Source organism: Neolamprologus multifasciatus, chromosome 23, assembly GCF_963576455.1.
Source record: "Neolamprologus multifasciatus chromosome 23, fNeoMul1.2, whole genome shotgun sequence".
In the NCBI taxonomy this organism is placed as follows: Eukaryota; Metazoa; Chordata; class Actinopteri; order Cichliformes; family Cichlidae; genus Neolamprologus; species Neolamprologus multifasciatus.
The window spans coordinates 40,399,427-40,424,521 of NC_140460.1; the positions used below are offsets into that span (position 1 = coordinate 40,399,427).

General features: G+C 43.1%; 1 protein-coding gene across 4 annotated transcripts in view; it reads right to left on the reverse strand.

Moving 5' to 3' along the window:
• Positions 1–25,095, reverse strand: part of LOC146492337 (NACHT, LRR and PYD domains-containing protein 3-like) — a 71,324-nt gene that overhangs the window by 40,746 nt on the left and 5,483 nt on the right. For 3 of the 4 annotated variants that reach the window (XM_085150996.1, XM_085150997.1, XM_085150995.1), the window contains exons 3-5: positions 14,176–14,457; positions 9,888–11,658; positions 9,635–9,808 (exon numbers count right to left, since the gene is read on the reverse strand). In XM_085150996.1, the coding sequence (XP_085007122.1) occupies positions 9,635–9,808; positions 9,888–11,658; positions 14,176–14,449 (2,219 nt within the window). In that variant the 5' untranslated portion in view covers positions 14,450–14,457. Of the gene's footprint in view, positions 1–575; positions 750–3,467; positions 3,648–9,634; positions 9,809–9,887; positions 11,659–14,175; positions 14,458–25,095 lie in introns of all 4 variants that reach the window. The other variant, XM_085150994.1, reaches the window with a different exon arrangement.

The window sequence follows — 25,095 nt, forward strand, 5'->3', positions numbered from 1 at the left end:
TTTGCTTTTCTTTTATTATTATGTTATATGTATTAATATGTGAAACACTTATTCTTTGTGCTTTTGCTTTGCTCCTGTCAAACTGCTTTAATAAAATCTGCTGCAGTCTAAACTGTGGACGTTCCCTTTTTAACCCTTTGTGAAACAATAAAGGTTTAAATCTGAGTATTCATCTATGTTAGTGTTTAATGGGTCTAATAGGTTGCTTTGGCCTTTCCCAGTAATATCTTCCCCTTGGAGTCTGTGGTCCAGGCTTCTAAAACCATCCCAGGTTAACAAGAACTACAATCTAGAGGAGAGCTGCCATAACAGGTGTGACTGATGAGATCTGACCTGCAAGGTTACTCAGGTTTGTTTGTATCAGGACAAGCAGGGAAGACACCTGGACGTCAAAGTAGTTAGAGCTGGGCGAGTGTCCTCACCCACATCGGCTTCACACCTCTGCATCACCTACTGAGTAAGACTCAGAGGATCAGAGATTAGAAGGTCTACAAAGAGCTGAACCAGACTTCCTGTATAAAGGTTTTAGTTCCACAGATCGACAGTGTCAGCACAACTAAAATGTGGAGACTGACCTCAGAGTTTCAAATTGATGTTGTGGATTCCCCAGAAGAACACACAGCTGCTTCACTCCTGAAAACTTCAGCTTGTTGGAGCTCAGGTCCACCTCTCTGGGATACGAAGGGTTGAGCTTCAGCACTGCTTCCAGATAATCACAGCTGATCTCTGACAAATCACAGCACTCCAATCTGTATAAAGAATGAAAGATGTAAGTTTATTAGACAAAGTGCTTGAAATCATTCAGTGTTTCATCATCTGTTCAGAGCTGAAGAAGGTTCAGAATGTAGAAGTTTAGAAAATGGAAACTCCAAACAGCTGAAGCCAACAGGAAGCAGCTTCAAACAAACACAACAAGAGAAAAAACTCTGAATGTTTCACATTAAAGTCGTACATTTCTAACAAGAGTATTTTAAAGGCAGCGTCACTGATGATCATCTTCTGCCCAGTAAAACTTTGGTTTTCCTCATGTGAGTGTTAATGATGCACAAAGACTGAGTGCAAAGAGGGAGCGAGGAGGATGACAGAGAGATGGTACAGGAGCATCAAGAACCCGGCGAGGAAATGAGCAGAAGGACTTTGGAGCCTGTTGGATTGAAGCTTTCACAGAGACGTGTTTGACTGGACACCACCAGGACAGACTTTTAATCCCAGGATTTGGATGAGCTTTCTGTCTTTATGGTCACAAATGATGCTGTAACTCTGTGACTGTCCTGGAACTGTCAGCAGTGTGGTTACGTCCTTTTGACCTGAGTTTCCACAGCTCTTATAACAGCAGTGTACATTCAGACTGAGACACGCTTCAGTCTGTATGGACCTGTTTCTGTAGCTGCCACCATCATTCTACATGTTTGTACATCAGCTTATCAAATCCTGTCTGCAGTCTTCATTTATTACTCTTCAGTTTCAGTTTTCAGTTTTATTTGTCATATGCAAGTTAGCACAGGGTCAACATTGCAATGAAATGTGTTTGACGAGCAGCAGTCACTCAGCAGCATGGTACAGTAGAAGAAAATAAAATAAAATAAAATAATAAAATAAACAGAAAAATAGTAAAGAGCAAAATATTAGAGAGATGTGGTAAAAGAGAAAAGATGACTAAATATATATGTATCTATAAATATAAATATATGTACACTAGTGATTAAATAAGAAAATTTTGAAAAGAAATATGACGGGAGGGTAGATGGGATATTGCACAGGAATGAGCAGCAGAAAATTACAGTATTGCACTTTTAAATATAAATATCAATAACAATAAAGTGAAGTGACCAGTGCAGATTAAACAGAGTGCTTGTGAAGCTGCAAGGTAGCTTCTGAGTGCGTCCTGTGCAGTGTGTGTGTGTGTTTAAGTGTTGTGGTTGAGGTGTCGTATGGCTTGGTGGTAAAAACTTTTTTTAAGTCTTGTAGTCGGAGCAGACAGACTCCTGTAACGTCTGCCAGATGGTAACAAGGAGAACAGCTGATGTGCTGCTGTGGTCCTTGATGATGCTGTGTGCTTTACAGAGGCATCGCTGGAGATAAATATCCTGAATGGCAGGAAGCCTCGTGCCAGTGATGTGCTCTGATGCCTTCACCACCCTCTGTAGTGCTTTACGGCTGCTGGCAGAGCAGCTTCCGTACCAAACTGTGATGCAGCTTGTCAGCAAGCTCTCAATTGCACACCTGTAAAAATTTGAGGTGATGTTGGCGTTCATGCTAAACTTCCTCAGCCTCCTCAGGAAGTAAAGCCGCTGGCGAGCTTTCCTGATAGCAGTGTCTGTGTGAAGGGTCCAGGAGAAGTCCTCTGTGATGTTGACTCCAAGGAATTTGAAGCTGCTGACCCTTTCGACCTTGACACCGATGATGTGGATGGGCTGGTGTTCCCTGACTGGTCGTTTCCGGTAGTCCACTATCATCTCTCTAGTTTTGCTGATGTTGAGAGTCAGGTTATTTTCCAGACACCACTCGTACAGCGCCATCACCTCCTCTCTATAGGCCGTCTCATCATTGCCTGTGATGAGGCCTATGATGGTTGTGTCATCCGCAAACTTGATGATGTTGCACTCGTGTTTAGCAACACAGTCGTGTGTGAACAGGGAATATAGGAGGGGGCTAAGCACACAACACTGTGGCGTACCTGTGTTTAGGATGAGTGATGAGGAGGTGTGCTTACCAACTCTCACCACCTGGGGCCTGTTTGTGAGGAAGTTTAGAATCCATCTGCAGATTGGTGTTTCCAGCCCAAGGTCGACGAGCTTCGTGGCAAGTTTTGAGGGGATGATGGTGTTAAATGCCGAGCTGTAGTCGATGAAGAGCATCCTTGCATATGTATATATATATCACCTGCTTCACATTGACAGCTCCTCTCTGGAGCTAAACTTCTGCTTCATCTCTGCTTCTTTTCTTCATCCTCCACTTCTCTTTTCTCTTCTTCAGTGTTCTGCAGCCACGGAGCCTCACAGCCGTTAGCACACCCATACCTGAGCAGCTAGCATTACCCAGCATGCCGTGCAGCAGTGTCAGTTTGTAAATGTGCAAGAATTCCTGCTCCAAACTGTTTCACAGACTGCTGTGTGCCGTGACCTTTGACCTGCTAAAGACAGTCAGCTGTGGATTATTCACTGTTGTGTCTGATACTTAGAACTGTGAGGAAGAAGCTACACAGTTAATCAGGGTCCCCTCTCTCTGAATTAGGAAAGGTGGGCAGGCCGCGTGTGGGCCGCGGACCATACGTTGAGTATCACTGTTTGAAATGTGAACATTGTTCTGCTGCAGTCAATGGACTAAACCAGAGAAGAAGAAAACAGACTTTACCATGAAGATCCTCAGTGTGGATCAGTATAATATCAGCCTGATGTCTGCAGTTTAGTGTCAGCACAACTTTCACATCATATTCATCTCAGCACAACTAAAACATGCTGACTGACCTCAGAGTTTCAAATCGACATCGTGGATTCTCCAGAAAACCACACAGATGCTTCACTCCTGAACCCTGCAGGTAGCTGTAGGTTCCACTCAGGTCCACCTCTGTGGGATACGAGGGGTTGGACTTCAGTGCTGCTGCCAGATAATCAAGGCCAATATCTGACAAACCACAGCCCCCCAATCTGTATAAAGAGTGAAAGATGTAAGTTTATTAGACAAAGTGCTTGACATCATTCAGTGTTTCATCATCTGTTCAGAGCTGAAGAAGGTTCAGAATGTAGAACTTTAAAAAATGGAAACTCCAAACTAGGGGTGGGTTTTTATAATCGATTTATCGATTAAAATCGATTCTGGCTTGGATAACGTAAAATCGATTCATTAAAATCCTGAATCGATTTTTTAATATAAATTTATTTTACCCGAAATGCCAGAATCTCTGGTGAAATCTCACAAAATTTCAACAACCACCAAACAGCTAAGACAGTAAATGAGAGCAGGAACACGGATTCTGCACAAAGACTTAGACACACAGTGCAACCGCGGATCAGAATCAGTGAGATGTCGCCTTTCTCACGGCGTGGACACGGTCGGGGCTGAAAGCGACAGCTTGCTGATACTGATCTGTCGGCGGGTCCGCGCTTTGTGTTCACGCCCTTTATGCGCTGATTCTAAAACTGTTAGTTTGATCTCTCTCCAAACAATATTGACCGAACCAGCAGTAAAAGAAGATCCAAACTAAGCTTCACATAAACATCGTCATGTATTCACTCTGACTTTTACTGTTTTGCTTCGACCACGATGCACAGCTCTCTCTCTCTCTCTCGCTCTCTGTACTGTTTTCATCATTATTCGCTTGCTTGTTATGCACAAGTCTACCGTTGTTTACAGCGCTGTCGGCCGCTGTTTTTTTTTTTTTCGTTTTATATAGTTCCGAAAAGAAAACCTAATTTCTGCCGTTCAATACTGAACAAAATTAAACTTTTTAAAAATTATGCAAAATGCAAAACGCTTAGCCGTGTCTCTAATAAAACCACTGTAACTACAGAAGTAATGTTCATATGTTGATTAATGGTTTTCTTTCGTTTTTGATGCACTGCAGAATATTTTGATAAAATCCCAGGCCAGGAAAATCACCTTCATGTTTTTCTGTGTTTTATCTTCAGCTACTTTGACACAAAGGCATCTGCTGTGACGCTCACACCTTTGATAAAGTCTTGCATGTGTCAGCTTCCTTTTTATAGATACAAAAATATGTAAATGTACTGATCTGAATTATAATATTTCTGACTGTCAAAATTTTCCCAGATTCAAATCGAAGTGAATCGAATCGAATTAAATCGAATCGTGGATCGAATCGATTCGGGACCTTGTGAATCGGAATTGAATCGATTCTAGAAATCAGTGACAATACCCAGCCCTACTCCAAACAGCTGAAGCCAACAGGAAGCAGCTTCAAACAAACACAACAAGAGAAAAAACTCTGAATGTTTCACATTAAAGTTGTACATTTCTAACAAGAGCATTTTAAAGACAGCGTCACTGATGATCATCTTCTGCTCAGTAAAACTTTGGTTTTCCTCATGTGAGTGTGATGCACAAAGACTGTGAGTGCAAAGAGGGAGCGAGGAGGATGACAGAGAAATGGTACAGGAGCATCAAGAACATTAAAATCTGGCGATTAAATGCCTCTCTCCTAAATGACAGCCAGTTTTGTGTGTTCATACATACTGAACTAAATACTTACTTGGAGTTGAACACAACTCCGGAGATATCGCCTTTAACTCTCTGGGATTGCGCCAAGGCATACATTAGAGGTCGCATAATATCATTTTCAAGTGCCAGGAAAAAAAGAAAAGAGGCTAGGCGGTGTGAATTGGAGGCCAAAATAAAACACCTAGAGCAACAACACAAAAAAGCACAGACAGCCAATTTGTTTTCCGATCTTAAAATGTTACGTAGTGAGCTTAATAGTTTAATAAACAAGAAAATTGAGGGCAATTTAAGAGTCATTAAACAAAAGTACTATGAACAGGGTAGTAGATTGCTGGCAATAAGACTCAGGAAACAGCAAACTTGTAATATGGTCCAAAAGTTGAAGTCAGATCAAACCCTAATTACTAAACCAAATCAAATTGCAAGTTGTTTTGCCACTTTTTTCGAGTCCATCCATCCATCCATTCGCTTCCGCTTCTCCTTTTCAGGGTCGCGGGGGGCGCTGGAGCCTATCCCAGCTGTCATAGGGCGAGAGGCGGGGTACACCCTGGACAGGTCGCCAGTCTGTCGCAGGGCCAACACACAGAGACAGACAACCATTCGCGCTCACATTCACTCACACATTCACACCTAGTGGTAATTTGGATTTTCCAATTAACCTATCCCCACAAGCTGCATGTCTTTGGAAAGTGGGAGGAAGCCGGAGTACCCGGAGGGAACCCACGCAAACACGGGGAGAACATGCAAACTCCACACAGAAAGACCCCGGCCTGATGTTGGAATTGAACTCAGGACCTCCTTGCTGTGCGGCAACAGTGCTAACCACCGTGCCACGTGCTGCCCCTTTTTTCGAGTCATTATATAAAAATTCAGATACATGTAAAGATAACAATACACTATCTGATTTCTTAGAAAAGATCAATTTAAAAACACTGCCAGAATCTGTAGCAAAGGAGTTAGATGAACCAATTCAAGAACAAGAAATTTTACAGGTGATTTCAAACCTTAAAACTAAAAACAGTCCTGGCCCGTCCTGGTTTGATTAACGAATTCTATAAGAAACTTAAGGACAAAGTCGCACCCTTATTACTGAAAGCTTACCACTGCGCTCTGGAGACTGGGAGTATGGCGCCGTCCTGGAACGATGCTACAATTGTCGTAATCCATAAACAGGGCAAGGACCCCACAAACTGTCAATCATACAGGCCAATCTCATTACTTAATACTGATTTGCGCATTCTCACCACGATTTTAGCCAAAAGAGTCAGTAAAATTATTACACAGGTTATCAATCCAGATCAAACGCGGTTCATTGCAGGAAGGCACTATGGGGACAATGTTCGTAGATTGTTGAACTTAATGTCCTTGTACAAGACCAAACAAGAAGAAACAATGATTCTGTCTCTTGATGCACAAAAAGCATTCGACAGGGTTTCCTGGCAGTACTTATATATAATAATAATATAATAATAATAATTAATAATATAATATATATAATATATCATATATATTATATATATATTATATTATATTTATTTAATTAATAACATAGAATAATTACACACACCCCACTTTTCAGTTATTTATTTGTAAAAAATGTTTGGAGTCATGTATGATTTTTGTTCCACTTCTCACGTGTTCACCACTTTGTGTTAGTCTTTCACGTGGAATTCCAATAAAATTGATTCATGTTTGTGGCTGTAATGTGAAAAAATGTGTAAAAGTTCAAGGGGGCCGAATACTTTTGCAAGCCACTGTAATGGTTTATTTTGTCTAATCTAATCTAATAACTTTAATCTCAGCCAAACTGATTTACTCAGGAACAAATAAAACACTGAAAAAAGTCAAACAATAACATTTTTAGGTTGTCTAAGTCACTTATATATTACGTTTAACCTGAGTAGCGAAAGACCGCGGTGATCTGAACATGATGTGCCGGGAGTTTGCTGTTCTCAGCGGCTCTAGTGACCCTCGAGCTCCCAGCTAGCTATCGAGCTGGTGGGTAACAGATGTCTCAGAAACGTCGGAGCACTTTTGCAAATATGCGATATCTTGATAAACTGAGCAGATATTTAAAGTTTACACAGCTACATTCTCGCCTGAAAATATGTTAAAAGTTTATTTTGTGACCCAGAAAGAGTAATAAGAGTAATATTAAAAACTTAGTAGCGACCGCCATTGCTGGAAAGTGGAATTGGCTGGGCCACGCTATGAATTCTGGGATATGGTGGGCCACGAAGGACACACCCGACCCATCCTTTAAATTCGGGGAAAAGGAGGACGCATTGGTCGACTGCATTCGGAGGAGTCTATGAATTTGGACAGCCTTCATCGTGTCGCTGTGGCGTAATCGGTCTACAAATGCGTCCTCAGGAGGATGCAGCCCATGAATTTGGACACCCCCTATGTTTACTACTGCATAGACACATTGAATTTCCAACACAAGGAAACGACATTTTGGACAATGTTTTCACCACCAAGAGAGGAGATTACAAAGCCCCCCACCCACCCACTTTGGTGCCTCTGATCACATCACTGTTATGCTAATGCCAGCATACAGGCCCCTGGTCAAAGTCACTAAACCAGTTCGTAAGCAGGTACGTGTGTGGCCAGAAGGACCTGCAATACTGCTGTTCCACCACAGACTGGGAGATCCTTAAACAGGCCGCCACACATGACAACACCACAGACCTGCAGGAATATACAGAAACTGTCATTGGCTACATCTCAAAAGGCATGGATGAGGTCATAGAGACCACTGTCCGGGCCAATCAGAAACCATGGCTCACAGGTGAGGTCTACAGGCTCGAAATGCAGTGCTCCAGGAGGATTTTGCAAAGCTTCAGTGACAGCAGAGACACTCAGAGGCTGTGGCAAGGGATACAGACCATCACAGACTACAAGCCCACTCCTCAGACCGCTGTCAGGTCCACCACATTACCGTAAGAGCTAAGTGAAATTTTCTCTCGCTTTGAGACACAGAACGACACCCCAGCACAGAAGACTCCACCCCCCCCAACGATCGGGTGGTGACACTATCCCCAGACAGTGTGTGGAGATCCCTTGCCAGGATCAACACACGCAAAGCCCCAGGTCCTGACAACATGCTTGTCAGGACCTGCTGCCATCAGGGAGGAGACTGAAGAGCTTCCGGGCCAGAACCAGGAGACTGAGAGACAGCTTCATCCAGCTTCAACCCATCAGGATGCTGAATTCACTCGATGCTCTCACACACCAACTCCAGACCTGCATTCATCTTTTCCCTCTGAACCCCCCAAACATACAAACCCTGAGCCACCACCATTGCCCTTTCGCTGACTGCCCCACTCCACCATTTGACCCTTAGAACTGAAGACGCTTCTCTCATAAGAGGTGAAACATCTTCAAGGAAACGTAAAGAAGTCCAGACGCTTTTCTTTCCAAGCTCCTTACACTACGGTGACCTGGATGTCTGAGAACCTTCACAGACTGATTTTACAAGAACAACTTGTGTCAAAAATCCCTAGCAGTGCCTCTCTGTCACACACACAAATCACTACAGTTACAAATTTAATAACTTAAAAAACCTCAGAAAAACAGAACTGAGCAAACAAACAAACAAACAAACAAACAAACAAACAAACCAGAGACCAGGTAAGAACATTGTTGAGGTTTAAATTTATAATCTTAAATACTTATATGCTGATTATATTGATTTATAAGAAAGGCCCAACTCTGAGTACACTCTGTGCCGACAGGACTGACAGGAAATTACATGCTTTTGCAGGCGAAAAATGAAACTAAGCAGAGTGTTTGATCGAAACTTAAAGTGTGTGTGACGTCTATATAAATGACTAGGCTTCCTGTTTTGTGCTTCAGACCTGGGGTTGTGTGTTGTGTGTTCAGGTCTCCATATCCGGATATGTAAAATAAAGATCCTTTTTTAAAGCAAAAAGACCACTTTTGAGCCGTGTCTTTTTGGCCGTAAAGAATACCAAAAGAACCGGAATTTAATAACATTAAAACCAAACAATAAATGAGCAAAGTAGTGCATGATAAATATAGATGACAAATACAAAGTGCAATATAGAAACACTGGGTAAAAAGAAATGAACAATTAAAAAGGAGGATAAAAGATGTGAGCAGTAGTTAAACAGTAGAAATAAATATATAATAAACAAATAAAAATAGATAATAAATGAAAGCCAGGTCAGAAAGGTGAGTTTGGCTTTAAAAGCATGAAAACACACTGCTGTCTTCAGGAAGGCTGCTCTAGTAACAAAAAGTCACCTACATGTGAGTTTAGTTCTGACTTTAGGGACAAGTAAAAAATAAAAAACATCTGTCAAGACAACCTGACAGTCAAAAATATAAACTCAGGAACTTAAAAGGAAAATTGTGCTGACTTTGAACGTCCGCATCAAGATAAACTTACAGATTTAAGAGTCAAAAAGTGTCAAAAAGTCTGTATCCTTACCCGAGAGTTTCAAGTTCACAGTCAGGACTCTTTAGTCCAACACACAGCAAATCCAATCCTGAATCCTGCAGCCTGTTCGAGCTCAGGTCCAGCTCTCTCAGATGATTAGATGGGGAGCTGAGAATTTCAGACAAAGCTTCAAAGCTTCTTTTTGAGAGTTTACAATCTGTCAGCCTGAGGAAGAATAACAATGGAGACATATTCTTTTATTCATCTAGCATTATTAAACATATTTGTTCATAGATTCACTTACAGCACTTTCTTGGATGCTTTGACCACTGGCAGCAGCTTCAAAAATGCCTTCTCTGAAACAGAGTATTTCTTCAGGTCGAACTCATCCAGATCTGATGACAGTAAGATGAAGACCAGAGCCGACCACTGAGCAGGAGACAGTTGATCTGTGGAGAGACGTCCTGATCTCAGGGACTGTTGGATCTCCTCCACTAGAGAACGATCATCCAGTTCATTCAGACAGTGGAGCAGATTGATGCTTTTCTCTGCAGACAGTTTCCCACTGAGCTTCTTCTTGATGTAGTGAACTGTTTCCTGATTGGTCTGTAAGCTACTTCTTGTCTGTGTCAGTATGCATAGGAGATTCTGATTGGTCTGCAGTGAAAGACCCAGGAGGAAGCGGAGGAACAAGTCCAGGTGTCCATTTGGACTCTCTAAGGCTTTGTCCACAGCACTCTGGTAGAAGTCTTTTACAGTAAGTGTTTTCTGGAAAATTTTAAAGAGAGGAGATTGTTTCTTAAGCAGGTTGACTCCAGAGTTGATGAAGGTCAGATAGACATGAAGAGCAGCAAAGAACTCCTGAATGCTCAGATGGACGAAACAGTAAACAACGTTGTTGAACATGTGGCACTCATCAGCTTTAAAGATCTGTGTGAACACTCCTGAGTACACTGAGGCTGCTCTGATATCGATGCCACAATCTGTCAGGTCTGATTTATAGAAGATCAGGTTTCCTTTCTGCAGCTGATCAAAAGCCAGTTTTCCCAGAGACTCAATGATCTTCCTGCACGACTCTGTCTCAGCTCCTCCATCATACTTGATGTCCTTCGTTTTTAGGTGAAATAGCACAAGGCGTATGTAGAGCTCTGTGAGAGTCTTAGGCAAATCTTCGCTCTCTTTGTTCTTCATGACAAACTCCAGAACTGTAGCAGTGATCCAGCAGAAGACTGGGATGTGGCACATGATGTGGAGGCTTCGTGATGTCTTGATGTGTGAGATGATGCTGCTGGCCTGCTCCTCATCTCTGAATCTCTTCCTGAAGTACTCCTCCTTCTGTGGGTCAGTGAACCCTCTGACCTCTGTCACCACGCCAACACAGTCAGGAGGGATCTGATTGGCTGCTGCAGGTCGTGTGGTTATCCAGAGGCGAGCAGAGGGAAGCAGTTTCCCCCTGATGAGGTTTATCAGCAGCACATCCACTGAGGTGGACTTTCTAGGGTCAGTCAGGATTGTAGTTTTGCGGAAGTCCAGAGGAGGTCGACACTCATCCAGGCCATCAAAGATGAACACAACCTGGAAGTCGTCAAAGATGCAGATTCCTGCTTCTTTGGTTTCAGTAAAGCAGTGATGAACAAGTTCCACCAAGCTGAACTTTTCCTCTTTCAGCACATTCAGCTCTCTGAAAGTGAATGGAAACATGAACTCGATGTCCTGGTTGGCTTTGTCTTCAGCCCAGTCCAGAGTGAACTTCTGTGTTAGGACTGTTTTCCCAATGCCAGCCACTCCCATTGTCAGCACTGTTCTGATTGGTTTATCTCTTCCAGGTGGGAGTTTAAAGATGTCTTCTTGTCTGATGGTTGTTTCTGGTCTGTCTGGTTTCCTGGATGCTGTTTCAATCTGTCTGACCTCATGTTCATCATTGACCTCCGCAGTCCCTCCCCGTGTGATGTAGAGCTCTGTGTAGATCTGACTCAGAAGGGTCTGGTTTTCTGTTGTAGAAATCCCCTCAAGCACACACTGGAACTTCTGCTTCAGGTCTGACTTGAGTTTGAGCTGACACTCAGTGAGAATCTCTGCATGAATAAACAGCCAATGACACAAATGAGAAAACTGCATTCTGGTTACTGTGGTTATGTGTTCAGTTCACTGGACTCTTGGTGTCATGATCCGGGTGAGTCTGAGTAACTTTCCACAGCATCAGCTCTCCTCCCCTGGGTGGAGCCCTCCTCACTCCTCCCTGCTCCTCACCTGTTGCCAATTACTCCGGCAGTATTTATGAGCAGCACTCACAATGAACCTTCTCCAGATTGTCTGCTTACCACAGTCAGTTCTCTGCCTCACATTTTGTCTTGTGCTCCTCAGCTTGTTTCGCGTAACCCTCTTTTCCTGTTCCCTAGTCGGCACCTGGATATATCTTCCAACTCTCGCCATAAGTCGCGCCTCAGGATTCTGGCCTGCCACTGCTGGTAAAACTCACTCTTGCAAACTGCCATCCTCACCTGCCTGCCTGTGCACCCACATCTCACTCTGTACCCAGATTTAATTCATCTCCTCCTCCAGCTGATCCCCACCTGCAGCCACGTAACACCTCTTAGTTTTTAAATCTTGGACTCGTTCACTACACTGTGGACCAGTCTGATTATTATCTCCTTTGTTCCAGTGATCCTGGATAGTTTCTATTCGCCCGTTTCTGCCCCTGTTGTTCCTTTGACCTGCCTCAGCTTATGTTCTGGCCTCAGCTCTGCACTTCTCATAATACCTTGCTTGCTGTTGAATTTAGCCGTGATTCAGCTTTCTCCGTCAAGAAATCTAGTAAAATACATTTCTTTTAAAAGTCACTCAGCCTCCGTTTTTTGGTTCTGTGCTCGACTCCATTCCTTTTCATGAGCCATTGAGCCCTGACACTTGTGTTATAACTGAGGGCAGGTTTTATAGAGACACATTTGATTTAATTATGTTTATTTATACAGCACCAAATCAACACTAGCAACATTTCACATATTACATAAACAACACTATGGAGCCAGTAATGAATAAATGAAAGAATTTCAAGTATAAAAGGTTTTTTTTAAAATTCCTCCAAATAACAACAACAGTCACCCCAATGTGCTTTATATTGTAAGGTAAAGAACCTACAATAATACAACAGAAAAAAACCCAACTATCTTTTTGGGTCCTGAAAACTGAAGGCTCTGCCTCCCATTCTACTTTTAAATACTCTGTGAACAACAAGTAGGCCTGCAGAGCGAGAGCGAAGTGCTCTAATAGGGTGACATGGTACTACAAGGTCATTAAGATAAGATGGGGCCTGATTATTTAAGACCTTGTATGTGAGGAGCAGGATTTTGAATTCTGGATTTAACAGGAAGCCAATGAAGGGAAGCCAAAACAGGAGAAATCTGCTCTCTCTTTCTAGTCCCTGTCAGGACTCTTGCTGCAGCATTTTGGATTAACTGAAGGCTTTTCAGCGAGTCTTTTGGACTTCCTGATAATAATGAATTACAGTCGTCCAGCCTGGAAGTAATAAATGCATGAACTAGTTTTTCAGCGTCACTCTGAGACAGGATATTTCTAACTTTAGAGATGTTGCACAAATGGAAGAAAGCAGTCTTACATATTTGTTTAATATGTGCATTAAAGGACATGTCCTGGTCAAAAATGACTCCAAGGTTCCTCACAGCGTTACTGGAGGCCAAGTTAATGCCATCCAGAGTAAGAATCTGCTTAGATACCATATTTCTAAGATTTTCAGGGCCGAGTACAATAACCTCAGTTTGATCTGAATTAAGAAGCAGAAAGTTAGCGGCCATCCAGGTCTTTATGTCTTTAAGACATTCCCGCAGTTTAACTCATTGGTGTGTGTTATCTGGCTTCATGGACAGATAGAGCTGGGTGTCATCTGCATAGCAGTGTAAATGTATGCTATGTCTTCTAATGATGCTGCCTAAGGGAAGCATGGTAATGGGAGCGTTGCCAGCAGAAGGCTGAAGTGGAATCTCCCAGAAAAGCTGCAGAAGAAAAAACGTGAGCTGAGATGGTGGATTTCAGTCATATAAGGAGAACTGTGGCTTTCCTCCAACCTTTGACCAATCACCTTAGTGTCCTGTTTATCAACCATAATAAAAAGCATTTACTGTCTGGGCATTTTTTTGTTTGGGTCTCCAAACAGCAGAAAGAAATGGCAGCCATTCTTTTTAACTTTACCTTCAACTGGTAAATAGATTTAAGAAAAAGCACTTTGATCATATTTGTGACGTGTCCCAAACTGTTGTTGTCGCCTCATTTATGTTGATAAAACAGCTCTAAAACCAATCGGACAATATAAATCTGTAAAATGGGCAGAAAACCTGCTGCTGGTCCCATTTTAATCAAACCAACCCAAAGAGCAGATATTCATGTGTACACAGGAGGTTATTTGTGCAGATGCATAAAACACCTTTAAACTGTTGGCTTTCTGCAGTCTCTCACTCCTGAAAGTGTTGGCAAGTGTTTTGGATTTATTATTTATATGGATGCTTATGGCACCTGTGTAATGTTAACTAATGTTTTTATTGTTTATGTGTCTTTTGTTTAGTCATTCCCTGACTTACCTTTGGTTTCTGGGATGGTATTATTTAAATTCTCCAACAGATCATTCCTGTTTATCCTCCCCAAAAGATTTTTAGTGACTTCAAAAGTGTTGATAGAGTAGGTATCAAACATCAGATCCACTATGTCCGTCCTCTCTGCATTCTCCAGTTTACTCTCTGGGATTGCTGGTAAACCTTCTACAGACCCGTTCTTCAGATGCCACTTGAATTTTTCAAAGTCATCACGTCCCAAATCCTCCAAAGTCCCCAGAAGGATTTCTTTAGGTGTCGTCATCTTTTACCCTGTAAGGATCCGATAAACAAAGACTGTAACAACAGCTGGAGAGGTAATTGTCTGATTTATCAGAACTTGATTCTAACAGCAATTCATCACTACCACCAATCAGTTTCTAAGGCTCAGAATGCAACAAAATTGCACATAAAGAAGCACATAGAGAAGTATCCAAGTAACACTTTGCTACAATATAAAACAAACTATTATAAATAAAGAAAATATATAAACTAAATATATACACTACCCGTCAAACGTTTTAGAACAGCCCAATTTTTCCAGTGTTTTTGTCACGGTTTGCGAGCCGTGTGTAAATTATTAAAGGACCCTTTATGCAGGCAGCTCAGATGCAAGTGAGTTTATTCATCAGATGGTGATACGAACAGAAATGGCGAAGGTGAGCATGGAAACTAAGCAAAAACCTAAGCCGGGAAAACTAATAGTACACGAATATGAAGAAGTACACGAAGGGAAGACGAAAACACGGAACACAAGGGGTGGGAGCAAAGCACCACAACACATCACTATATAGACAGTTACACTGAGGGAGACACAGAAGGCAACAACACAGGGCGGAAAAAATGGACAGAGAAGACTAAACACAGAACAGAGTGCACAGAGAAACAAGGGGGGCAGGGAATCAAAACCTAGGAAGCATAGAATAACTCACAAACGAAACTGACATAATACAAAATTCACAAAGAACTGAAAACACTAGATCAGGAGACCCAGGACCCTGACAGATACGCAGACAAACCAGCAACTAACAGAGGCAAACACAAGGCTTAAATACACAGAGGGATAACGAGGGAATGAGACACAGAAGGAGGACACAGCTGGGAGTGATTGACAAGACGAGACAGAGGAAACGCAAACTAAACACACTGACATGAGACACGGACCTTCACAACAAAGCAGGAAATACATAGACTGAACTTAGAGGTACAACAAAACACAGAACCAAAATGTAAGAATAAACAAAGATACATCATGAAATCAAAGATTAACAATACAAAACAGAAAACACTAAGTCACAGACCCAGGATCGTGACAGTTTTATTGAAAATATCCTTTTTATTTCTCATTGCACTCTGAAATGAAAACATAGTACAAATAAGCAGTTGGAGTTAAAAATAAATCATGAAACACATTTATAGACCAAAGTTTATTCTAAATGTTTGACTGAACACACCCGTGGCTTCTGTCTACAATAGAAATCAAATATTCTCCCATATCTGTAGCAGATGTTCCCATAAATGTGGACCTTGTAATAATAATAATAATAATAACTTTATTTATAAAGTGCTTTCAAACAAAGTGCTGTACAAGTAAAGATCCATCCATCCATCCATCTTCATCCGCTTTATCCGGGGCCGGGTCGCGGGGGCAGCAGCCTAAGCAAAGAAGCCCAGACCTCCCTCTCCCCAGCCACCTCCTCCAGCTCATCCGGGGGAACACCAAGGCGTTCCCAGGCCAGCCGAGAGATATAATCTCTCCAGCGTGTCCTGGGTCTGCCCCGGGGCCTCCTCCCGGTGGGACATGCCTGGAACACCTCACCCAGGAGGCGCCCAGGGGGCATCCTTGTCAGATGCCCAAACCACCTCAGCTGGCTCCTTTCGATGTGGAGCAGCAGCGGCTCTACTCTGAGCCCCTCCCGGATGGCCGAACTTCTCACCCTATCTCTAAGGGAGATGCCAGCCACCCTTCGGAGGAAGCTCATTTCCGCCGCTTGTATCCGCGATCTTGTCCTTTCGGTCACTACCCACAGCTCGTGGCCATAGGTGAGGGTAGGGACGTAGATCGACCGGTAAATTGAGAGCTTCGCTTTTACACTCAGCTCCCTCTTCACCACGACGGACCGGTGCAGCGTCTGCATTACTGCAGCTGCAGCCCCAATCCGTCTGTCGATCTCCGGCTCCCTTCTCCCATCACTCGCGAACAAGACCCCGAGATACTTGAACTCCTCCACTTGGGGCAGGACCTCATCCCCGACCCGGAGTGGGCACTCCACCCTTTTCCGGCTGAGAACCATGGCCTCAGATTTGGAGGTGCTGATCCTCATTCCCGCTGCTTCACACTCGGCTGCGAACCGCTCCAGTGCGAGCTGGAGGCCCTCACCCGATGAAGCCAACAGAACCACATCATCCGCAAAGATCAGAGATGAGATCCTGAGGCCACCAAAGCGAAAGCCCTCCGCCACTTGGCTGCGCCTAGAAATCCTGTCCATAAAAATTATGAACAGAACCAGTGACAAAGGGCAGCCCTGGCGGAGCCCATCACCCACCGGGAACGAGTCCGACTTATTGCCGGCAATGCGAACCAAGCTCTTGCAACGGTTGTATAGGGATCGAATGGCCCGTAGCAATGGGCCAGACACCCCATACTCCCGCAACACCTCCCACAGGACACCCCGAGGGACACGGTCGAATGCCTTCTCCAAGTCCACAAAACACATGTAGACTGGTTGGGCAAACTCCCATGCACCCTCAAGTATCCTCGAGAGGATGAAGAGCTGGTCCAGTGTTCCGCGACCAGGACGAAAACCGCATTGTTCCTCCTGCATCAGAGGTTCGACTAGCGGACAAACTCTCCTTTCCAGCACCCTGGCATAGACTTTCCCGGGGAGGCTGAGGAGTGTGATCCCCCTATAGTTGGAACACACCCTCCGGTCCCCCTTCTTAAAGATGGGGACCACCACCCCGGTCTGCCAATCCACGGGTACTGCCCCTGATCTCCACGCAACATTGCAGAGGTGTGTCAACCAGGACAGCCCTACAACGTCCAGAGCCTTCAGGAACTCGGGGCGGACCTCATCAACACCAGGGGCTCTGCCACCAAGGAGTTGTTTAACTGCCTCAGTGACCTCGCCCCCGGAAATTGGCGGGTCATTCCCCTCATCCCCAGACTCTGCTTCCTCCTCGGAAGACGCGTCAGTGGCATTAAGGAGGTCCTCGAAGTATTCCTTCCACCGCCTGACAATTTTCTCAGTCGATGTCAGCAGCACTCCGCCAGCACTATACACAGTGCAGGTAGAGCACCGCTTTCCCCTCCTGAGACGCCTGACGGTTTGCCAGAACCTCTTCGAGGCAGTCCGAAAGTCTTTTTCCATGGCCTCTCCGAACTCCTCCCACACCCAAGTTTTTGCTTCAGCCACTGCCCGAGCCGCATTCCGCTTGGCCTGTCGATACCTGTCGGCTGCCTCCGGAGTCCCACAGGCTAACCAAGCCCGATAGGACTCCTTCTTCAGCCTGGTGGCTCCCTTCACCTCTGGTGACCACCATTTGGTTCGGGGATTACCACCACGGCAGGCACCAACCACCTTGCGGCCGCAGCTCAATGCAGCAGCTTCGGCAATGGAGGCGCTGAACATGGTCCATTCGGACTCGATGTCCCCCGCCTCCCTCGGAATGCTGTTGAAGCTCTGCCGGAGGTGTGCGTTGAAGATCTCGCGGACAGGGGCCTCTGCTAGTCGTTCCCAGCACACCCTCACTACGCGTTTAGGTGCACCAGGTCTGTCCAGCGTCCTCCCCCGCCACCTGATCCAACTCACCACCAGGTGGTGATCAGTTGACAGCTCAGCCCCTCTCTTTACCCGAGTGTCCAGAACATATGGACAACTAAAGAGATAAATAAAATAAAAGCGATACATAGCAATACAGGTAAAAGACACAATGCAAGTTAAAAACAATAAAAATGTAAAAACTAAAAGCCATAGAATTAAGACATGTAGGATCGGGTGAACAAATGTGTCTTCAACTTGGTTTTAAAAACCTCCACAGAGCAGCCTGCCGAATATCTTGTGGGAGGTTGTTCCACAGAAACGGGGCATGAAAAGAAAAAGCTCTCCAATTGTCTTTTTTCTGGCTCCAAGAACCTTTAGAAGACCAGAGTCCTGAGATCGGAGAGCACGAGATGGAACATAAAGGTGTAAAAGGTCGGAGAGGTATGAAGGTGCCAGTCCGTTTAAAGCCTTGTAGGTGAGCAGCAGGACCTTAAAATCTGCTCGAACCTGATAAGGCAGCCAGTGAAGAGATCTCAGAACAGGGCTAATGTGCTCAAATTTCCCAGTTCTTGTTAAAATGCGAGCAGCTGCATTTTGCACCATCTGCAGACCTCTAAAACTTTTCTTTGGTAGGCCAGAAAGAAGAGCATTGCAATAATCAATACGGGAAGACACAAATGCATGGACAAGAACCTCTGCAGTGTCACTTGACAAAACTTGTCTGATTCTGGCGATGTTCCTCTAATGATAAAAGGCGGTCTTTGTTATCTCTTTTACATGAGATTCAAAGGAGAGCACCATGTCGAACCACACGCCCAAGTTTTTTACCTTGTTCCTGCAATTTATGACACTGTCATCAATTTTCAAGATGAAATTTTGGGACAAGTGCTGAAATTTGTGTGGCCCAATGACCATCAACTCTGTCTTATCAGTATTTAGGAGCAAGAAATTGTCCGATAACCAGCCCTTAATTGCAGATAAACAACATTCTACTTTAGAGACTTCAGCACAATTTCCAATGGTTAAAGGAACATAAAGCTGCAGGTCATCAGCGTAACAATGAAAGGTTACATTAAAAGAACGTAAAAGAACACCAAGAGGCAGCAGGTACATAGAAAACAGCAATGGTCCAAGTACGGAGCCCTGAGGGACCCCATGCCTCACTGCACAAGTTTCGGAGAGATCGTTTTTAAAACTAACAGTCTGAGACCTCCCAGACAGGTAAGACAGGTAAATGACATCCAGCTTATGAGTACCAAAAAAGTCCCGAAGAACACGAGTTTTATTTGATACAGATCTTGTGTTTAAGAGAGCTAATTTAACTGTCTGTCCATCCGTGGTAGCAAGCAGTATTTGTAGGTTGTTCATATTTGCTCCACCTCCCCTCGTATCCCATCGGCATGGCAACCAATAAAGCAGCTTCGGGGGAGTGTGCTCCGATGACGTCGGGTAAACAGGAAGAAGGCAGCGCTGTTTGAGGCCAAAATAAAGTCCCAAACAGCCAGGGTCACCGATAATAAGGACCATGTAGGTTGCTTTGCTTTCAGTCTTCTGTCCAGTTCAAACAAGCTCGATGGGGTTTAAGTCTGGAGACTGTGCTGGACACTCCATGTTTTCAAGCTCACCATCTTGTTCTTTTTTCCTGAGGTAGTTCTGGCACAGCTTGGACTGATGTTTTGGGTCATTATCGTGCTGTAGGATGAACCCCTGACTGTACTTTTGCCACCTCTGTTCAATTCGAAGTGTACTCCAAATGCGGTCGATAAATGCGCAGTTCATTTCCCCAAATTAGAAGTGTGGTCCGGTGTAGACTTCATGGTCCCATATATCCCACAATTCATAGCGCGGGTGTGGATATTTTGTTCGGAAAAAAACGGCGGAAGCCTGAAGCGGAGCGGCCGAAGAGTAAACTTTTAAAAGTACTGAATATTGTGTCACTTATATATGTGCTGTAATTGTTTATATGCTTTATATATTCTGAGGTAAGTTGATCTATAGTGTTACATCATATTCTATAAGGATGTTATGTGTTTATATACTTTCTGCCCAGTTTGACCCATTTAGCAGAAGTCAGCCTGTTTAAGGCTCTGATATCTATTCTGTATGACTTAAAGCAGTTATGACATGGTCTGATTTTCTCACCCAACATACAGTGGGGCAAAAAAGTATTTAGTCAGCCACCGATTGTGCAAGTTCCCCCACTTAAAATGATGACAGAGGTCAGTAATTTGCACCAGAGGTACACTTCAACTGTGAGAGACAGAATGTGAAAAAAAATCCATGAATTCACATGGTAGGATTTGTAAAGAATTTATTCGTAAATCAGGGTGGAAAATAAGTATTTGGTCACCTCAAACAAGGAAAATCCCTGGCTCTCACAGACCTGTAACGTCTTCTGTAAGAAGCTTTTCTGTCCCCTACTCGTTACCTGTATGAATGGCACCTGTTTGACCTCATCATCTGTATAAAAGACACCTGTCCACAGCCTCAACCAGTCAGACTCCAAACTCCGCCATGGCCAAGACCAAAGAGCTTTCGAAGGACACCAGGAAAAGAATTGTAGACCTGCACCAGACTGGGAAGAGTGAATCTACAATAGGCAAGCAGCTTGGTGTGAAAAAATCAACTGTGGGAGCAATCATCAGAAAATGGAAGACATACAAGACCACTGATAATCTCCCTCGATCTGGGGCTCCACGCAAGATCTCATCCCGTGGGGTCAAAATGATCATGAGAACGGTGAGCAAAGATCCCAGAACCACACGGGGGGACCTGGTGAATGACCTGCAGAGAGCTGTGACCAAAGTAACAAAGGTCACCATCAGTAACACACTACAACGGCAGGGAATCAAATCCCGCAGTGCCAGACGTGTTCTGCTGCTGAAGCCAGTGCATGTCCAGGCCCGTCTGAAGTTTGCCAGAGAGCACATGGATGATACAGCAGAGGATTGGGAGAATGTCATGTGGTCAGATGAAACCAAAGTAGAACTTTTTGGTATAAACTCAACTCGTCGTGTTTGGAGGAAGAAGAATACTGAGTTGCATCCCAAGAACACCATACCTACTGTGAAGCATGGGGGTGGAAACATCATGCTATGGGGCTGTTTTTCTGCCAAGGGGACAGGACGACTGATCCGTGTTAAGGACAGAATGAATGGGGCCAAGTATCGTGAGATTTTGAGCCAAAACCTCCTTCCATCAGTGAGAACTTTGAAGATGAAACGAGGCTGGGTCTTCCAACATGACAATGATCCAAAACACACCGCCCGGGCAACAAAGCAGTGGCTCCGTAAGAAGCATTTGAAAGTCCTGGAGTGGCCTAGCCAGTCTCCAGACCTCAACCCCATAGAAAATCTGTGGCGGGAGTTGAAAGTCCGCGTTGCTCGGCGACAGCCCCAAAACATCACTGCTCTTGAGAAGATCTGCATGGAGGAATGGGCCAAAATACCAGCTACTGTGTGTGCAAACCTGGTAAAGACCTATAGTAAACGTTTGACCTCTGTTATTGCCAACAAAGGTTATGTTACAAAGTATTGAGTTGTATTTTTGTTATTGACCAAATACTTATTTTCCACCCTGATTTACGAATAAATTCTTTACAAATCCTACCATGTGAATTCATGGATTTTTTTTTTCACATTCTGTCTCTCACAGTTGAAGTGTACCTCTGGTGCAAATTACTGACCTCTGTCATGATTTTAAGTGGGGGAACTTGCACAATCGGTGGCTGACTAAATACTTTTTTGCCCCACTGTATATATATATATATAATACATCTATATATACACTGTCACAGATACTTGTCTTTGAGTGAAGATTTAAGGTGACAGGAAATATAAATAATGTGACGTATGACCCTGAAGGTAAGCGCGTCATGGACAAAAGTAAAACAGTATGTCGGATGTGCCACGCAATGTTCAATTACGTTGGTGGGAACTAGTGCGTTAGCGCAGTTTGCTCGTTAACGTGTTGCCGTCCAGCCCCACGCACGGAGGGATCCGCGGTAGCTCGTTAACGGAGATTTGCCGTGTAGTGGCGTTAACGTCATTTCAGATTAACGCTGACAGCACTAGTGGGAACACAATGAATATGACTGCACATTTACTCCGACATCATCCTAGTGCAAAGACAAGTGGAAGCAGACAAAAACAACAAGCACGCATGCTACAAACTTTACCCGAGTCATTTAGACAGCCGTTAGCACATGATTCTCCTTATGGGGACCTGATATGTTTAATATGCTGCTGAGAATATAGCCCAGAAGAAGCGTATAGTATAGCTTTTATTTTGGAAAGAGACATTTCTCTGTAATAAACTCTCTTTTCCAAAGAGGAGTGATTTCTCGATCAGATAGATTTATTTTTTTATTACTTTGTTGTTTCAGCAACATTAAATTTAAAAACTGTACTTTTGAGTTAAAATATATATTTATAATTTTAATAAATGACAAATTAAAAAAGCATGAACATTTTTTTCAACATTTTTTTTGTATCGAAAAAGTATAGAACCAAACCGAACTGTGAATTTTGTGTATCGTTGCACCCCGATATATATATATATATATACACACACACACACACACATATATTTCCAGTCCTGTGGTCTCAGCCTCAGATACTCAACTAATCAAAGTGATGTCATGACAAAAATGAATGGCCAACAAAACATTTTTTCTCCTTCATTTCTGTCACACAAAGCTGTATGTAATGTTTCTCGCGGTTAGTATCATGGTTGCTAGGCAACCTGAACAGCGCAACGCAGGCTAGACTGTCCCATTTCACAAGCCTCTCACTTCCGCACTTCTCGTACTTATAGTACGCACCGTACGTAGTACGCGTAGTGCGCGTACTTCAAGCGTGCAGACCCTGAATTGGGACACAGCCGTAGACTCCTCTGAATGCAGCCGACAAATGCGTCCTCCTTTCCCCCGAATTTGAAGGATGGGTCCGGTGTGTCCTTCGTGGCCTACCATATCCCAGAATTCATCGCGCGGCCCAGCCAAACTCCAGTTTCCAACAATGGTGGCCGCTACTAAGTTTTTTTTTGTTTGTTTGTTTTTAAAACTTTATTTACAAACAACAGTATAAAATACAAGGCACCATCATTAATCCGAATATGTAACATCCTCGGTTGAGCATTATAGCAAAAAAAAAACCAAAACAATAAACACAAAGCTAAAAGAGTTAGTACAAAAAGAAAGAACAGTCATTGAAGGATTTGAACCAAAGGCAAAAATAACGAGCAAAAAAGGGCAGTCATGATTATAAAATAGGGAGGTTTCTTTTTTTAAACATAGATTAAACTCGTTAAATAAAACAACAAGTTTATGAGCTTTCTTGTTATTCACAAGTTTCAGCGATTTAGCCCAGAGTTTAAAGTCATTCAGCCATCTGTTTATACATGGTTTAGCTTTAAAGTATCTGCATTTGTGAAGAATAAATTTTCCCATTAACAAAAACGTCATCAACAGGTCAAAATCTGCATTCTCAGCAAGTATTCCAAATTTTATTACTGTCAAATGTGGTAACTGAATTCTCCTGGACTGTAGCCAGCTCCACATGTCAGTCCAGAAGGAGTGCGCTGATTCACAGTAGAAAAACAAGTGATCCAGACTTTCAATATCATTTTCACAAAATGTGCAGGCGTTCACATCTAAGTTAAATTTCTGTCTTAAGAATTCATTGGTTGGATAAACCTCATTAATGATTTTAAAGTGAACCGCTTTTACTTTAGGGGAAAGAGGAAGTGAAATATACTTTTTTCTTATTGCCTTAACCTCCATGGTCTCAAATTCTTTAAGGATATCATTTCTTTTAACCGGATTAGGGCAAATTTCATTTATCAAAATATTCCTGATCACCTTGTTTGTAAACCTGCTGTCACCAAATTCAACTCCAGCTATGCAGAGCTGCCTCAGTCCAGGAGAAATTTTAGAGTGCACAATATCTTCTTTTATCATTGATCTCAAAGGGACTGGGATGGCTTTCACTAGGGATTTATATCTCTTAGCAGTACATCTTACATCAAATCTCTCACAACACGTCTGATGTTTTAATAAGACCCCATTATCATCATCAGCTACAGCCCAAATCCCTTTAGATCTCCATTCATCCATGTACACAGATTTCCTACACAAACGGATATACCTGTTGTTCCATATAGGGGTATTGTGAGGAGTAAAGTTATGTTTATAGATTAATTTCCAGTAGAGAAGGACCTGCTGATGGAAAGCTGAGAGTTTAACAGGTAATGAACTGCAATCAAAGTCACAACGTAACAAAAAGTCTATTCCACCCATTTTGCCAAAAATCCCTTTGGGAATAATCTTCCCAAAGGAATTTTTGTTACTAATGAAAGATCTTAACCATTTCAATTTTAGTACACCATTCATAACATCAAAGTCAATGGCATTAGCCCCACCCTCTTCATAATTCTTAATCATATCATTTTTCTTTATATAATGACATTTGTTCCTCCATATGAACCTAAAATTAAGATTATTTATAGATTGAATTAGTTTTGGAGATATGGGCAGAGAAAAGGCTGGATAGATTAGTCTGGACAGACTGTCCATTTTGGTTAGCAAGATTCTCCCAAACAGAGTTTTGTCCCTTTGCAGCCACCTGTTTAAAATTGACTTACACTTTTCTATATTGGCACAGATACTCTTATTTTCTGTTGATGTCTTATCCTTGCAAATTACAAAGCCCAGATACTTCACCTCTTTTTTCTATCTGTATATTATTTATTGCTTGCAGGGGACACTCATGCAGAGCTAGAATTTCGCATTTATTAATATTCAGCTGTAGGCCAGAAGCTTTGGAGAAGTGGTTGATCACCTGTAAGGCTAAAGGAATCTGGTCCTCATTTTTTAAAAACAGGGTGGTATCATCTGCGAGCTGACTGATTATTATCTGTTCACCCATCACAGTTAACCCCTCAGTGTGACTGTTTTTAATCAAAATAGACAACTCAGCAACCATGATGAACAGAAGTGGTGAGCTGCTACATCCCTGCCTTATCCCTCTATTAACCTCAAACCTTGAACATGTACCATGTTCTAGCAAAACAGAGCTGTTAATGTCATTATATAGCATCTCTATAACATTGATAAATTCCTGTCCAAAACCAAAAGACTGCAGAGTTT